Source organism: Blastocystis hominis (genome assembly GCF_000151665.1).
Source record: "Blastocystis hominis, Singapore isolate B (sub-type 7) whole genome shotgun sequence assembly, scaffold_27".
Lineage (NCBI taxonomy): Eukaryota > Bigyra > Opalinata > Blastocystidae > Blastocystis > Blastocystis hominis.
The window spans coordinates 22,492-39,751 of NW_013171835.1; the positions used below are offsets into that span (position 1 = coordinate 22,492).

At 43.3% G+C, this 17,260-nt stretch overlaps 2 protein-coding genes; one reads left to right on the top strand and one right to left on the bottom strand.

Annotated features, from left to right (window-relative positions):
• The first annotated feature begins 1,452 nt into the window (after window positions 1–1,452).
• GSBLH_T00003159001 (uncharacterized protein) lies at window positions 1,453–2,031 on the top strand. XM_013041853.1 has 3 exons: window positions 1,453–1,482; window positions 1,514–1,640; window positions 1,673–2,031. The coding sequence occupies exons 2-3, from the start codon at window positions 1,619–1,621 to the stop codon at window positions 1,912–1,914; spliced, it is 264 nt and encodes an 87-aa protein (XP_012897307.1). The 5' UTR covers window positions 1,453–1,482; window positions 1,514–1,618; the 3' UTR covers window positions 1,915–2,031.
• A 13,154-nt stretch (window positions 2,032–15,185) lies between these two features.
• Window positions 15,186–15,664, bottom strand: GSBLH_T00003161001 (uncharacterized protein; the record flags this gene model as incomplete). XM_013041854.1 has 5 exons in its annotated part: window positions 15,186–15,289; window positions 15,320–15,409; window positions 15,442–15,513; window positions 15,548–15,573; window positions 15,609–15,664. 5 exons carry the CDS (start codon window positions 15,662–15,664, stop codon window positions 15,216–15,218), a joined length of 318 nt encoding a protein of 105 aa, XP_012897308.1. The 3' UTR covers window positions 15,186–15,215.
• Between the last annotated feature and the right edge of the window lie 1,596 nt (window positions 15,665–17,260).

Consider the following 17,260-nt stretch of genomic DNA (forward strand, 5'->3'; position numbering starts at 1 on the left):
ACTGATCGAACATATGGCAAAAAGCGTAGGCTGGAATTCCAGCCTACGGTCTGAAGGTGAAAATAGTGCCAAAAACGGTCATTCTACAGTAGGTCGGAATTCCGACCTACCGTCAAAGGGCACCCAAAACGACAAGTTTGACATTTGCGACGTGATTCAATACATCACGACATCATCGTCTGTCGGTACAAACAAGGGTTACATAGTATGCGAGGAACTGCTCCATGCTTGCCTTATGTGGGCAGATCCTGCATTTGCCTGCGATGTGCTTAGATTCCTAACACGTCTTCGACAGGAGGACAATGACTACCTTCGAAAGGCAAACGAAGAGCTGACCCATGAGAACAAGGAATTGAAGGATCGCCGTGTGCCAAATAAAGTAGGTCAACAATGGTACTTTTTCATAACGTACATTATCGTTGAAAATGATGATAATGTGCACATCTATTCACAACATGTTAAATCAGATAAATGGAAGAGTACATGTTCCAAAATGGATAGAGAGGGACGTGTATGTGTGTATAGAGTGAAAGACATACCGAATGGTTTCACGTTCAAAGACGAGATCGATAAAATCCTTTTAGACTTGTGTAAGAAGTATGGTGGGAAAAAGGTACGTAAGACTCATTATACGATTCCAATGGATGTATGGGAAAAAGAGAGATTTGACATTATTCCAGAAATAGAGAAAGAAGCAAAGCAGGCTCGTGTTGACCTTGGTTGGCGAAGTGACTTGGATGGTTAGCCCAAAGTAAACATGGCGACCTTTTTTTACTTTGGCTATGCCAGTCCATACCTCGATCGTAGTCCCTTACTCTTGCCCTTTTTACTTTGGGGGGAGACATTGCTTTCAATGGGTTGTTCTACATTATGTCCTGGTTTAGGTTTCTGTACGAACTGGAATTCCTTGGTGTTGATGGCTTTGCTGTAGTCCTGTGGTTTGATTTCAACGGCTTCTTTGATGTCCAAGAGATTGTACGTGCGACTCTTGTCTCTCTTGTTTCTCTTGTCCTCACTTCTCGCTATACCCTTGCCTAGTTCCTCTTCGAGTTGCTGCACTTGTCGTTGCTTCTCTTCCACTTCTTTGCGTTTTCGTTCATCACTCAATGCCTTCGGTAACTTCGATCGCATCTTGTTGATTGCTTGTTGTTTGCTACTCAGCTCGTATGGGACGTACTCGACCAGCGAATCGTCATCCAGGTAGTACCATCGTGTGTGCATGCCCATCTGGATATCACGAAGTACCTCACTCAAATTACTCGGTGGTGGTATCTTCATTTTGCGCCACAAATCCTCTCGTCCAAGGATATCGTAGTACAAGAAGATTCGAGTGGCGTTGTCCAGGATCTTGTTGCTCAACTTGGTGAATCCTTGGAATGCAATGAAGCAACTCGTCTTCCGGTGTCGACTCATGCAAGCCATGGTGTCCATGAAGTTCACCACCCAGTGATCGTTCGGCTTCGTATATAAATCGTCGAAGATGTAGATCGAGGGGTATGTGGTGTCATTGTAGATCGCCACACTTGATCCATCGTCATTCAATTGTTTGTACGCGACGTCCTCACTATCGGTAAAGTCAGGACGTACTTCGTTGTCAGTGTTGATCCATTGCGTCTTGATGCCTGCTTTGTTGGCGACATGTTTGAGCACTTGTGGACACTTGTTTTCATAGCTCACCTTTCCCATGAAGAAGCAGATCTTGTCGAACGAGTGAGGTATCTCGTAGCACAACTGGTTGATGAGGAACGACTTACCCGACTTGGAAGGAGCAATGATGAGCGTGAATTGATTGAGGAATGTGTCCTGACAATCGAGTTCCCAGTCAAACTTCATAATGCCCATGCTCTCCTTGTTTTGTCGAAGGTCTTGCAATTGCTCGTCAATGGTTTGCTCTGGCTGGATATAGTCGGCTAATTCTTTCAGTATTTTGGCATATTGCTTGCTCTTCTCCTCATCGGTCTCATTCTCCATCCGTTGTTTGATGGTATCCTGCATTACTTCGGCTTGATTGAGCGTATTTTCTGTTCTTCTCGTCAATCGTTTGTTGTTGTACGGACATCGATGGTTAAATCGTCTTATTCGGTTCTTGATCGAGAGTAGTGTAGTGTCTATGTTGGGAATGTACGGACTATCTTCCATTTATTAGGGAGGAACTTCGTGGGAATGCCGAAGGCTTCCCGGGGCAACTGCGTTGCCCCTATTTACTTTGGTTATCACGACATCCGCGATGCCCAAAGTGAAAAAGGAATCTATCACACATACCTCTTACAAGAAATCGCAATCGAAGACACTATTCATACTCTTGATCTTGATTTGAGTTGCTGTGAGAGATATGTACGAAAACAGACGGGGGGAGGCTTTGCCTTCCCCCGGGGCAACTTCGTTGCCCCTCGTATCACCATTTTTGCCCTCAAATTCATTGCTCGTACCAGTTACTACGATATCGATCGTTGCGTCCTTGTATTCACGAAGATCAGTACAGGGTACATTTCGCAGATCGATCTTAATGGGCTTCTTGTCGTTATTCACGATCTTCGTGTTCGGACTCAATTTCACTTTGAACTGGATCTCACCTTCGTATTCACTGTACGATCGACTATCTCTCTTCGTCTCATCAAGAATTCTTTTGAACTCTTCCGATTGCTCCTTGGGCAGTGTGATGGAGATAGTGTTGAGCAGTTTCTTCTTGTCTGTTTCGAACTTCGAGTTGTCACCCACGAAAACAATGGTAGCATCGGTGATCTTGCAAACATACTTAGCCGATTCGCCTTCTTTCTTGAATCCATTCGAAGTGAGAGACACATTGGAAGCATTGGAAGCATTGGAAAGATCGAAAACCTGAATCTTGTTGCTCATATCTATTTATATTAATTTATTGAAATCTTTAAGTGATATTAGTTACCATACAAACCTGCGGCTCCCCTACGCTCCCACAGTGTTGGCACGGATCATGATGAGGTGCATCTGGATCGTCGCTGCAACATCCTCTTCCAACTCGATTTCGAACTGGATCTGATTCGATGCTCGCATCGGAAACCACTCGGCCAACGGGAAGGCGAAGATTCGGAACTGATTCAACCACGTCTTGTACGTCAACAGCGTGTCGTACTCGTCGGAACGACTATTGCAAAGATAGTCCATCCATTCGAAGAAAGTGTGATCAATGCCGTCGGGTGTGTTCGTGTTGTCCACATTGATGATACGCTTCTGTTCACCAGCGATGTTCAATGAGATACGTTTGAATCGAATGTCCTTGAGTGTCGAGAAATCGCCATTGTCGTCCGTGAACATCATGAACATCATCTTGACGGGGAAGTTGACCAGCACACGATCATCGATGAAGTTCTGGCCAGTAGGAATACGGAACGTCTTGGTCATGATCTGATTCTTCACCAACTGAGTGTCTTCAGGATCGAAGGTCGAATCATCACTCGTCTTGTAACTGTGATACCAAAGCGTGCATGTATCGAAGTACACACCGGTGAAAGCCGTGGCTGATGGAACAGCGTCCGGACTTGTAGCGGTATTGATTTTGCCAGCATCGATGTAGAAGTATGCATCGTCGTTCGTGGGATAGATCTGAGCATCCATCTGCGTGAGATTGATGAATCGTTCCTGAGAACAACCTTCGAAGATGTCTGCAAAGTTCACATTGATCGTCGTGTACGCCGTGGTCGAATTGTTGGGCTGTACGAACTTGAGCATGTTGTAGAACAACTTCCCACCATAAGGTCGACCCAGGATGGCCGCAGCTCTCTCGGTTTCATCGTCAGTATCGTAGTCCAATGCATCGTAGTAGATGTAGGACAGTTCCTTCAATCCTTCATTCACCACATTGTTGTGCTTGTTGTCCGTGAGCGCATTCAAGAGTGACCGGATCTGGCCGATGTTTTCATTGTCTGCACTCAGAGGCAAGGACGCCAAGTTCTCACCATTCCAATAGGTGTATGTGACCTTCGTGTTGTTCACAATGCCTGACATGTTCTTCTTCACCGGAACATAGAATACCTTGGGTGAACCTGTTGCGTTATTTGCCAACCCGGTGATCTTGAGCTTGAACGTCATTCGAGACTTGTACAGATTGAAGTACACGTCATCACCGGATGGTGCGATCGTCCAATTGATCACATCGGTCGACTTGATGTTATTGGACTGATTGCTGAACACAATCTGCGATTCGTAGTTATGCACAGGAGGAATTGTAGTAGCCATTTACTATAGGGAGAAAAATCGTTCTCGCTATATAATAAATGTCAAGCACAGCAGAGAAACTTGTATATCTCCAGAATGGAGTGTTCAAACGCAAGGAGATGACGAATGGTCTCCAGTACTACCATAATGGAGCATTCAAGACCTTCCCACTACCAAGTGGGAATGGCACCTTCGTGCTCAGCAATTACAACAACGACTTCACCTGGGTTGATGCGAGTAGCCTAGAGTCTGAAGAGTTCACCAGCTCGACAATTCGTACTTCAAAGGCAGTGACAACCAGGCGATTACCATTGATTCCAAAGGCACGATTCCGTACTTTATCAACAATAGCACATTCGGAGAGCTCGATCTGCCTAGTAGCGGTAAGTACGTGCTGAACATGGACGAAGATGGCAATCCTTCGTTCTTGTTATTCAGTGCGACTACGATCAACACGGCTATCGGTCTCGGTACCACATCGAACAAGTACGCCATTGCCAACTGGAACTCGACAACGAGCACTCGTAAAGATCTGTTCCTGCCAGATCAGTCCGGGACGTACATCCTGAAAGGAGTAGAGGCTGGGGCTTTCGGAATTCAGTACACATTCGAGACATTGAACGCCTCAACTCTATTCCACGATTGCCTCGGCGTGCAGTCGACGAACCTGTGTCTCATTGCTTACAAGGGCAATAGTGCATTCGGTGTGAACGTGCCTGCGATGAATAACTCTTCTGGCTACTTCGTCTTCAAGAACGAGACAAATACTGAACTACCCACGACGAGCGTCCTTGACGCCTCTACCATCTACCAGGACATCCTCGGCTGCACTAGCACGGAGCGGTGTATCGTGATCAACGATGGAGCGGGTGTGAGCAAGTTGACACTACCGTCCACAGCAGGATCGTACTTGCTGAACGTGACAAGCGATGGAGTATCCTTTACGACACAACCTACTAAGCTCTCCAAGACGTTCACGTACACCTGGCCAGGCAGCGGTCACAGTGTCGTGTCCGAGTATCTCGGTTCGAGCAACTCGAACGTGACGGAAGAAATCATGTTATCTTCGAACAGCAAGTATCTGGTCACGATCGATTTGAGTCTTAATTGTGGTAACTACGAACAGGCATTCGTAGGCTTTACAAACACGCCGACCTTGGTAATCACTACGGTTCAATCGACGCTGGTGAAGGCAACACTTGACAACCCAAAGCCATCAATGAATGTGTCTGGCACATCGATTGTTACACCGACAAAGGATGGCGCACTAACGCTCGTTGTGACACGCAGTGGTGATACGACGATATCCCATACATATTCACATTTCCAGGTAACCATCGTCGAACTTTAAGGGACAAAGAGAAATAAGGGCGACTTGGAAACCATAGCTTCCAGTCTTTTACTTTGGCGGTAATCGTTTACCCGTTACACATTCGAGTTGATCAAATGCAACACCATCGATATCAATGATAATTATATCACCACCTAATGTCATCACACGATGACCTTCGATATCATAGATATTCTCATTGAAAGCACGGAGTTCAGCAATGTTTCGGGGAAGCTTCGCTTCCCCGGCGGGACTTCGTGGGAAGCCTTCGGCTTCCCGGGGCGACTTTGTCGCCCCACTTTGTCCCGCAAGTCCTCCCAAACTTCCCCCATACTTCACTATGTATTTATCATCATAACATGATTTCACAAGAAGATGTTGAAGATCGGGTGAATTTATCATCATATAAGGAGGATTATACTCATTATGATAATTTGTACCTTTGGGATCATCAACAAATGAATTAATCATATCATGCACGTATTTACGTGTGATATCAAGACGTTCATCATTCATCCAACAGTTCATTTGTATTTCTATTTATGTTTACATTATTTAAATCTATTTAGGCATCCCTCATTTCACTTTAATCTCTGTCGGAGCTGATCGATATATCACTCCCACTGTCGTCATCGGATCCATTCTTCTCATTGTACACGCACAGGCAGTGACATCTGTCCTTGCATTTCGAGTCAACCACTAGCTTGTGGTTCTTTCTTCCACTCATCCATTTCCATGCACTTTTCAGCCATTGAATAAAGCGGTTCATTTATGAATGAAATCAAGGAACTAAGGAAACCAGCCAAGCGAAAAGGTGCAACTCGAGTGATCATCAGTTCATTCAAGAGAAACATATACTTCATCGATCTCATCGATTTCTCTTCCAAACAAGACAAATGGATTCAGGAAGTGTTGGGCAGACAGAAGAGTACAGGATTCCACAAGAATCGTGGATACAAGTATGTCCTTGTGTGCATTGATGGATATTCGAAATACCTGATGGCTCGGCGACTGAAAAGCAAGAGTGCCACAGAAGTCACGCATGCGATGAAGGATATCATTCAAACATACGGACCACCAAAGCATATTTGCTCGGATCGAGGTACCGAGTTCACCAATGCCATCTTTCGTACCAACATCTTGAACAAGTATGACATCACCATGTATCACATGGATTCAGCGAATAAAGCAGTACTAGCCGAACGAGCAATTCGAGATATCAAGGAAGACATCATGGTTCCATTCAATCAATCGAAAGGTGTGTGGTTCGACTTGATCGATGGTGCCGTTCGTAGACACAATGCAAGGAAGAACAGAGACACCGGATATGCACCCACTGACATTTGGAACAACAACATCTTGTACACGGAGAAGACAGAACCATCCAACATGACAGCGAAGGACACGACGCCTCAATTCGATGTGGGTGATTATGTTCGAGTGACACGAAGACCTCGCGTTCTGGAAAAGCGATCATTGACCAGCAAATGGTCTCAGGACTTGTATCAAGTTGTTGACATTGACGATCGATTCATGCCATTGATGTACGAAGTGAAGAATATGGAAAGCGGTAGCAAGCAGAAGTGCTATCATTGGGAACTCCTGGCAAGCAAATGCAAACCACAGCCAGCACCTCCAGTCACGCGATCCAAGAGTCGAAAGGAACCCAATGCATTGCGAGATGCAGCAAGGTCACATCGACCCATTACGAGGAGTCAGAATGGGACGACTTCGTCGTCCCGGCGGAACTTTGTTCCGCCACAGAAACAACGTCGCCTAAATGTTCGAAAACGATCGTGATGCTCTTCACACCACCGAGAAGCATGAGAGGGAGATTCGAATACGTACGAAGGACAGGAGAGTTGTAGGGGGAAGCAACGCTTCCCCCAATATTCACAACAGCATAACCAGTATGAGACACAAGACTATTCAATGTATCGATGTAGGGTCTGTCTAGGATAGGCGTGTTGTCAAACGTGACTAGCACTCGATAACCCTTTTCAACCACCGATTCAATTGACGTGCAATCGTTGAACATGTCTTCAGGAAGGTACGTTATGACAGTCGTGGTTATCAGGTACGATCCGGACGGCATAGGCGGCATACCATCACCACCCCATTCGCTATTGAATGATTCGGTAGCTTCTGGTGTGTACTCGAAGACAAATGCTTCGTTCGCTTTCACGATGTAGGAAGGAGTACTACCCCACGAGTACTGAGGAACACCATCCACTGTCTCTCGAATTAGCACATGATGACCGTCCTTCTCTGGCATGTTGATGAGCATGTTGTCGAGCTTCTTGAACGTGTAGTTGTTTCCATTGCTACTGAAAATGTACGACATTTACTTTTTTATTTACTTTGGGGGAGACGACTTCTTGGGACAGCGAAGCTGTCCCGGGGGAAGCTTTGCTTCCCCCTTTGTCTCCCCCGGGGCAACAGCGTTGCCCCCGTTTGTCTTTGATATGCACGAACGTACACACCCTTCAAACACGCACCATCATCGATGAACAGATCGGACAACTCGGGAGGCACTTCATCATCCACCACCTTGAAGACCACGCGTACATAGTAGTTGGAGAAGAAGTAAACAGCACGATTCTCAGTCATTACACCGATGATGTGAGGAGGCAGTGAGTTGCCCCTCCAAAACACGTTCAGAGGCACACCGAGCAAACCGTTGGATTTCAATTGAGGCAATAGATACTCCCATTCATCCTCGGTAAACAAAGGTGGACGAGTTTCATCCAATGTCATCTCGATGCAATCATAGTCGTGCAAGATCAAACCACAGTTCACATTTGCTTGCGGAGTGCAAACACTGAAGCCGAATAGACGCTCGGAATTGATCGGATACTTGGTGTGAATGATGATGTCGGCGAGTTCGATATTCTCGTCCTCACAAGTGCGTACCAGGGAAGACCATGTGTTGTTCTCTGTTTTCTTGTACTTCATTTAGGGAAGCATCTAGGGTTAAAAGAGAAAATATAAATATATAAATATATAAATGAATAGACCTACTCACACTTTGAACCCCAACACAGGACGAGAAATTCAAATCAACGGAGTTCGCTTCTGGAACCTTCTCAAGCGTGGATACAAGTACGACGAGAAATTGAATCGCTTGTACGATACACCTTTACCACCAGATACGACGAAATATGTTCCCAAGTCGAGAATACTTTCTCCCAGCAATCGCTCCATGATTATTGGTGGCACAGCATACTACGAGTTACTCCATGACAACTACAGACGCGTAAAAGGACAATGGGTGAAAATGACCAAAGAAGAAGCTGAGGCATACGATAATGATCCAGACATTAGCATTGCATTCGCTGACCCCAATTCTAGTGATTCTGATTCATCGGAATCCGAGTTCTACGACATCGATGAATTCGAGTACGATGCGGATGGTCATGCCATTTTCCCATTCTAGGGATGCCTTCGGTAGCTCAAGGAGGAAGCCAAGCTCCTAACTATTTCACTTTGGTCACCCGTGTATCACCACTTAAAGATTTTGTGACCCTTATATAAATGAGTTCACAACGCGTAGGATATACTATCAACCCTGAGACTGGAAAACAAATCAAAATCGGTGGACCGACCTGGAAACGATTGGCCGCCAAGTACTACATGATCGGCGATACGTTCACCGATCAGACCATTCCTGACACGAGAGCCTATCTCTCGAGAAAGGTGTTTGGATTAAATATACCCGATGAATATATCGCCTTTTTCGCACCCTCAAAACGTGGGTTGCGTAAACGTGAAGTTGAGAAACACTATGATGACAGTGATAGTTTCCCTGAGCCTCCGAAACGTCCGTCACGCAAACGAGTGCGTGATCCTGCTGGAAAGCGCAAGTATCTCGTCGTGGGAAGCAAGGCATGGAACGAGCGCTACCTCGAGTACGAGTGGGATGGGCACAAGTTCGGTGAGAAGCGACAACGTCACTTACCCGGTTACCTGAACACCGTGGAGAAGAGACGTGAAATGAGACGCAATAAGGCATATGAACGATTCGATCGCAAGGTATCACAGGGACGATTGAGTGATGTGATCGACTCGTCACTCGGGTATGCACTCACGTATTATCACACCGTACAAGGAGACATGTACAAGGAGTGGGTGAAGGAGAAGCGCACCAAGAAGGACTTCCGTCTCAACAACGATTTTGACAACAGACTGTGGGTTCGACTACCGGGTGAGAAGAGCGATGAGGAAGTGGAACCGATCAACCTCATATTCGATGAGACAAATGAATTCAATGAAGTCTTGAAAAAGTTCATCATCAATGGTATGCGTGAATACAATCAATGTTTCATCACCATCATGGGGTACAACCTCATGTGGACACATGATGGAGACTCCAAGATCCTCAACCTCACCGATGATCGATTGGGACACCTCCGCATCGTTCGACGAGATCGCATCGATGAGTGGATCGAGGAGTACCTGAAGTGGTACCGAAATGCCGTAGAGGAACAAGAGACAGAGGGAAGTGGTTTTGTATACGCTGGTTGGATCGGCTTCCATATCGAGATGTTCCCACTACGTACATTCGTGGGGTACAAGCAGCACACACCGTTCGTCATCGGACGCACAGCGCTCAATCCGGATTTCGATGACAACCGATGCCTACAACGGTGCCTCATTCTGGCCAGTGAAGGCGGGCATAAGATCGTCGCGAATCGCAAGATTGGCGATGCAACCGTGTACAACAAGTGGTGGAAACAACCCGACAAGTACAAGGTATTCGGAGTGACCATTCACGAAGTGGAGGAGGCGATGGGCATTCGTGACAATACACCCTTCGATGCGAGTGAAGAGAAATTCGCCGCATTGGAGGCATTGTTGAAAGTATCGCTCAATGTATTCGAGGTCACACTCTTACCTGGGTACATCGATAAGTCGAAGGAACAATTCGATTTATTCACATGCGATGTGGTGTATAAGGGCAAGGAGAAATCACGTTCCCCTCTCTCCCTCTGCATCTTGAACGATCTGAATCTACCTGAGGGAACGCCCAAACACTTCTTGTACATCAAGGATGTGAATGATTTCAAGCATCGTGTGACACGACGAAGTGATGCGAAGAATGAAAACCTTTCGAGAAACGCAAAGTGCAGATTCTGTGACGACTTCTTCGGATCTCGCAAAGCCGTTCATGATCACGAAGTACAAGTACATCGTGAACTCGTCAATGAGAGCGATCAGTACGATTTGTCAACCAATGAGACTCGGTTACGTTTCACAAACCAGCGATACGAAATGCCAGCACCGGTCGTCGTGTACGCTGACTTCGAGTCAGCCATTGATGACAAGAACAAACACAAGCCAATCATGCTATCATGTCTAGCCGTGTCACGCATTCCAGCCATTGACAGCCAACTGCGAGTCTTCCATGCACCACATGAGAGCGAAGAGGATCTTCGCCCTTTCATGGACTATCTCACACAATTGCAGAGCAGAGTGAAAACGTATCTCTTCGATGAATTACCACTCGAGAACTCTCCAAGCATCGAGAGGGACTTTCGTGCAACAACCGTGTGTCCCTTCTGTCACAAGAAACTGGATAACGACAAAGTACGACATCATGCACATGTGACAGGTGAATACACCACAGGGAAGGGAGAGGTACGTCACTTCGAAGCAGGGCAGTACATCTGCACCTGTTGTACCAAGTGCAATCTCCAACTCTCGTTCAACAAGAAGAACTATCGTCTACCCGTATACTTCCACAATGGATCGCACTACGACTTCACATTCATCATGAAACTCATCGCAGCTCATTCAACCTCTAGTGACTCCTTGGAAGTCATTCCAACCACTGAGGACAAGGAGATGCAGATCGAATACAATGGCATTCAATTCAAGGACTCGTTGAAGCTCATCAGCAGTCCTCTCAGATCCATTGTCGCACAGACACTCGGAGGGAACCTCGATTTGTACATGCACACCAAACAACAACTACGCAAGTACTGTGAATCACGAGGTAAGCAATGGAATGACGAGTACATCGATCTGTTGACACGGAAGGAACCCATGTTTTACAGTCTCATCAAATCGTACGACACATTGAACAATACCACCATTCCTTCTCGTGAACAATGCATTGATGATATGAAGGGAGAAATGATGCCCCAAGGCGAATATGATCACATGGTGAAACTGTGGAAGATCTTCGATATCAAGACATGGGGTGAGTACTACGAGTTGTACAATGTACTCGATGTAACTCTCATGGCTGATGCATTCGAGCATTTCCGAAACACCACACTGAAGGCATTCGGTGTTGATCCGATGCATTACATCACAGCACCACAAATGGCCTATTCGCTCTTCTTAAAGGTCACAATGGAGGGCGATCATAGTGAGAGTAGCCTCATGACCCTCGCAAGGAAATGGGCTCAGTACATCATGCGCATCAACGCGAATGAGGGACTTGAGGAGAAACAACTCGTGAAAGTGTTCTTGAACCGCATGGGTGAGTTCTATGAGAGCAAGGGAATTCGATTGATGGAGACAAATGAGATCGACGACTTCATGCGTCTACTCAAAAACCTTCGAGGAGGCATCACACAGATCGTGAAAAGGCATGCCAAAGTCGACCTTGACAGCACCGCCAACAACGGAGAGCAATCATCCATCTACTACCTCGACGCCAACAACCTGTATGGAGGAGCAATGCACAGAATGATGCCTTATGAAATAGTGGGTGTACCCGAGCGACGAGAAGTAATGGAAAGGATCAACCGTGATCCGAATGAATGGGTGCAATCACTCAATACGTTCGGCAAGTATGGGTTCTTCATCGAGTGCGACATCGAGGCACCAGTGGAACTCCATGATAAATTCAATGACTTACCATTCTTCCCCGTACAGAAGGCGGGCATGTACTCCGATGGAATCAAGAAGTACGCAGAGAAGAACGACATTGTGGACAAAGTGAAAGAGGTGAATACACCGAAGCTCATCTGCGATCTTGTGCCTCGGCGCAAATATCTCGTACACTACTCTCTGCTGCAATTGGGTCTTCAACAGGGTTATCACGTCACGCACATCCACCGCCTCATTCGATTCAAACAAGCACCCTTCATCTTCGAATACGTCAATATGCTCAGTGAAAAACGAGCCAAGTCCAAGACTACTGTGGAGAAGAACCTGTATAAGCTGTTAGCAAACTCAACCTATGGCAAATTCGTTGAGACTGGACTGAAGCGAATGAAGGTGAAGTTCGCCAACACGTGGAATGAACGCGAGGCTATCATTCAGAAGCACGGATACGACATGATTGCTGGAACAACCATGTATTCCGAGAATCTCATCGGCATCAAGCTGAACACACCGGTGCGCAGAGTGGAGAAGCCGTTCTTCATCGGGTTCGCTATCCTCGACATGTCGAAGCACATCATCTACGATTTCTACTACAACGTGCTCAAGACGACATTCAACAGTGTGGAGTTGTTGGGACAGGACACGGACTCGCTCATCGTGCAGTTGAACGACCGTGGTAACATCGTCCACAAAATGTGCGATATGTACAAGTCGTTTGACTTTTCTGAGTTGGATAATACGAGCTACTTCTACGGAGAACTCGTAAAATACTACGAGCATGAAGTGGACAAGAGAAAGTTCCCTTCATTGGAATCATTCCTCAACTTCAACAAGAAGTTGCCGGGACCCATATTCAAGGATGAGCATAACGGGCATCGCATCACTGAATTCGTGGGACTTAGACCAAAGATGTACTGTTTGATTGACGAGAAGCATGTAGTGCATAACGCAGCGAAGGGAGTTCCTCGCAATGTGGTGATTGATGGAGAGAGGATGAGCGTGAAGAACATCGAGCTGTACAAGCGCGTCCTTGAGGCAGAGAAGAAGGAAGATGCAGTGATCGAAGGTACTTTCAAGCGTATCAACAACCAGGCCTTCAATATCAGCACGAAGGAGCAAACCAAGACCCTCATGACTTGCACGGATAACAAGAGATGGATCTTGGACGACAACATACACACACTTGCATTCGGGCATTATAGACTGAAGTAAAGGAAGCAATCTTTCACTTTGGACAACCATGGTATCCATGGCCTACAATGGAAGTCAGGTTAACATTGCAGGAATTGGCCGAAATTGGCAGCCATGGGTTTCCGCGCGTTTCTTGTTATGGACATCGAGGTGAGCAGGTAGACAATGGCAGGAAATGGCCGAAAATGGTCGAAAATGATCACATTGACCAGCAATAACAACCATAATAGTCATGGATATCGCACATTTCAGCACTCGTGTTTTACTCATGAGTGCTGAAATTCTTATGAAACGCAAAAATCAAGGTACCAGTTGAGGGGGTCTGAGGGGTGACTTTGGGGGATTTTTTGTGTTCTGACGGGAATACGCGAAAACAAAGATGGGGTCAGAGGGGCGACTTTGAGCCGCGCACTCTCGTAGATGAGGTCGGAGGGGCGACTTTGGGTTCCGCGCATCTATCGCCTTTTCCCTACTACTTGTATCATTTATGAAACTCCGGTCGCATTATTGTGGTTCCTATTTTTGTTTAGTGATCAATAATTATTATGGTTGAAGTTTTCCCTTCTTTTACATATCAAAAACTGATGAAAAGAATTGATTGCGTTTGAATATGGTAACCATTAGCTAATGGCGGTATTGTCATTGTTTAGGTTGAGAATTTGGTATGGTCTCTATTTTTCTATTCGAGCAACTTAGAATAATAGAGAATCGGGAATATTTTCTGGTCCAGGACCTAAATACTTAAAACGAACTCAGTCCTCATCCTCTAGTATTATTCCACTTATTTTTTGAATATGCTTATATCTTTGGCCTATAAAATTGATTAGCTTAAAGTGGTGGGAAGTTGATGGATTTACTACATACAATCAATTCGATTTATCACTTAATTGGTTATCAGATAATGTGTAGATTAGTATCCACTCACTATTTTTGTAGGAATTGAATGTACTGACATAGAATCCCTTGTTCCACGTGTGTTGTTCATGTAGTTTGTTTAGAAGCTATTCTTTATTATAATTCTTATATTTATTATAAGAAATAGATGATGGGCATGATTCCTTTGTATTTGAATGAAATACCTCTTTTTTTGAATGATTACTGTGTATGTCCATACTATTTTGTATGGATCAGAGTTATTATCTCTAAACACCTGGTTCTTCGCAATCTCACACTTTACATATAGAATATGAGTAATTATGAATTCTTTTTTTAGAAATAAGCACTTTTATGTACTTCTCGAAAATATTCTATCACTCTGTGTACGAAATGTGTTGCAAGAGAATAGTAATAAGTATATCTACAATCTACTCCATTCTGGTGTTGGAAAATATACTATGATTCACATAAAGCACTTAGTAGCTTGTCTTTTCTTCTTTTTATGATTCCTTTCTTTTCTATTCGCGATTCTATCACATGAAATTACTTCTGAACGCTAATTATTGATTATACTACCTTGGTAATACATAGAACAATGAGATTACAAATTAAGCTGTTGCGCATTCTTCTGTTTGACTTTGCACTAATTTATCGCATTTCTAGTACACTTTTCACACAAACTTTCTTATATGACAACAGTTAATACCAAGTTTACAATTTGGAAACCAATTTCAAATCGCTAGTTACTAACAAACTAGAAACAAATGGAACTTCGGTCCTGTTTCAATTATTACGGAGAAGAAGCTTCAGTTGGATGGAAGCTATTGTACCGATTCTGGATAGCCTCTACAAAAGCCGGGTTTTCTACAATGACGATAGAATAATAACGATTACCTGAGAACTCGCCACTAACCTCGGAAGCATTCATGAATGACTGATTTGTTTCCGCCTGATTGACAATTTTCAACGACGCCTTAGGTATACCTATACTAAAAATAGTTGTAGTTAGAATATACCATATAAGAAGACATTTGTAGTCGTAACGAAGTTGTTAAGTCTGCATCTGAAATTGGTGAGTTTGGGCAGAGCTATTTGATTATTTATTATTTCAATGATTATTACAAACTAATTTCAAATTAACAGATGTACTCTCAGCAACAATTTGACCACGCAAAGCATTGGCATAAAGATCAACAGTATGTAACTGATAATAAACCTTTTGGTATTGAAAATTATCATAGCTTATTTAAAATATGATATCAATTGTCAATTGAATTGTTTGGTTATTTATCTTCATATTTCAAAAAAAAGAAATGTGAAATCTAATAACAAACTATCAATTGTAATACTCCTATAATTATACTTTCAATCAGAGATAATAGATAAGAGTTCTGCAATCCATCCAATTTCAAGTTGTACCAAAAGGGCAACCCACTGAGAGTAGATCGGCCATTGTATATAGAAATATTACGCTTACTAATGATAATATCTATTTATTCATGTATTGTAATAATATGCAATACAGAGCATCGCTTTCGATACTTTGCTTTAGGAATCACAGCCACCATCTGATTATAACAGTTCTTCTTATCTATATTTCTTCCAAATTGATTTTGACTTGTGAATGTCCATTTATTCTTAATTAGCTATTGGTTCTGTCTATTCTGTTAGCTGAATTGACATATATGATTCAAAAAACAGACTATAAAATACCCTTTTTAGGCTTGTTATTTGTAACCTTCCCCAGAGAATGGGTACATCAGTTTTATACTTTTTACATTACCCTCACTCTCTTGTAATAGAGTTAGCAGGAAGTTATCATTAAATTATCGTCGTTTTTTTATTTATTTTTATTTAAATATGATAATTAGCGTATTTATTTCATTTCTGTGACATACTTCGGTATATCGCAAAGATAATTCTATCCATAGAGTAGTTTTCAGCATTTCTATTCTAGTAATTACAATTTCGTGACCACATCAATTTCCAAACTATTATCTTACTTTGTCCAAGCCAGTTCCAGTGTTATTAAAAAAGGAAAAAATATAACACAGAATCATTCCATTCCATCTTTGATTTATAAGCGTAGCTCTTCCAGTATTAGGTGTTCTCATCTTTTTGCTAGTATATAGAATGGCTCATTGTTTGTTAACAAATATATCAAATAGAATTACTCTATTGGGAATAAGTCATATACGAAATGCTTGTTCCAACATTACCTTGTTAGAAAATTATGCAGGGTACTTGAAATATCTAAAAATAATTTATAACATTTATTCATTACTATTTATCATTTTTACTTTCGCTTTACTAAATGCCCTACCCTCATTACAGTCATTTATCACAATACTTTCAAGATTGGGAACATCTATATAATATTACGTCTTTTCAACTTTATAGTTACCAAAGAACACAGTTAAGCGAGTTTCAATAAAGCTGCCTCCCTTCTCATTCGTGATTGATTGTAGTGAAGGAAGATCTATATTCACTTATTTATGTATTATTATTATTCACCTCGCATTAGCAGTACACAATGTTCGTCATTATCTCTTCCATTAAGAGAATAAGATCCCAAATTAATAGTTATTAAAGAAGGTAGATCTATAATTATTATGTCATATGATCGAGTCAATTTACCTTCCATTATAGTCCTTAATGATTCCAGAAATGTGGCATCGCCTAATACAATCGACTTAAGATTCGGAAGATCTAAATGTTTATAATCTGAAAAATACAATAGTATTACTTTGAACAACAAATGAAGTCCAATAGAAATTCAATGAAGACTTCCCAATATCACCGATTTTAATTGTCTCTAATTTTTCCAAATTATCT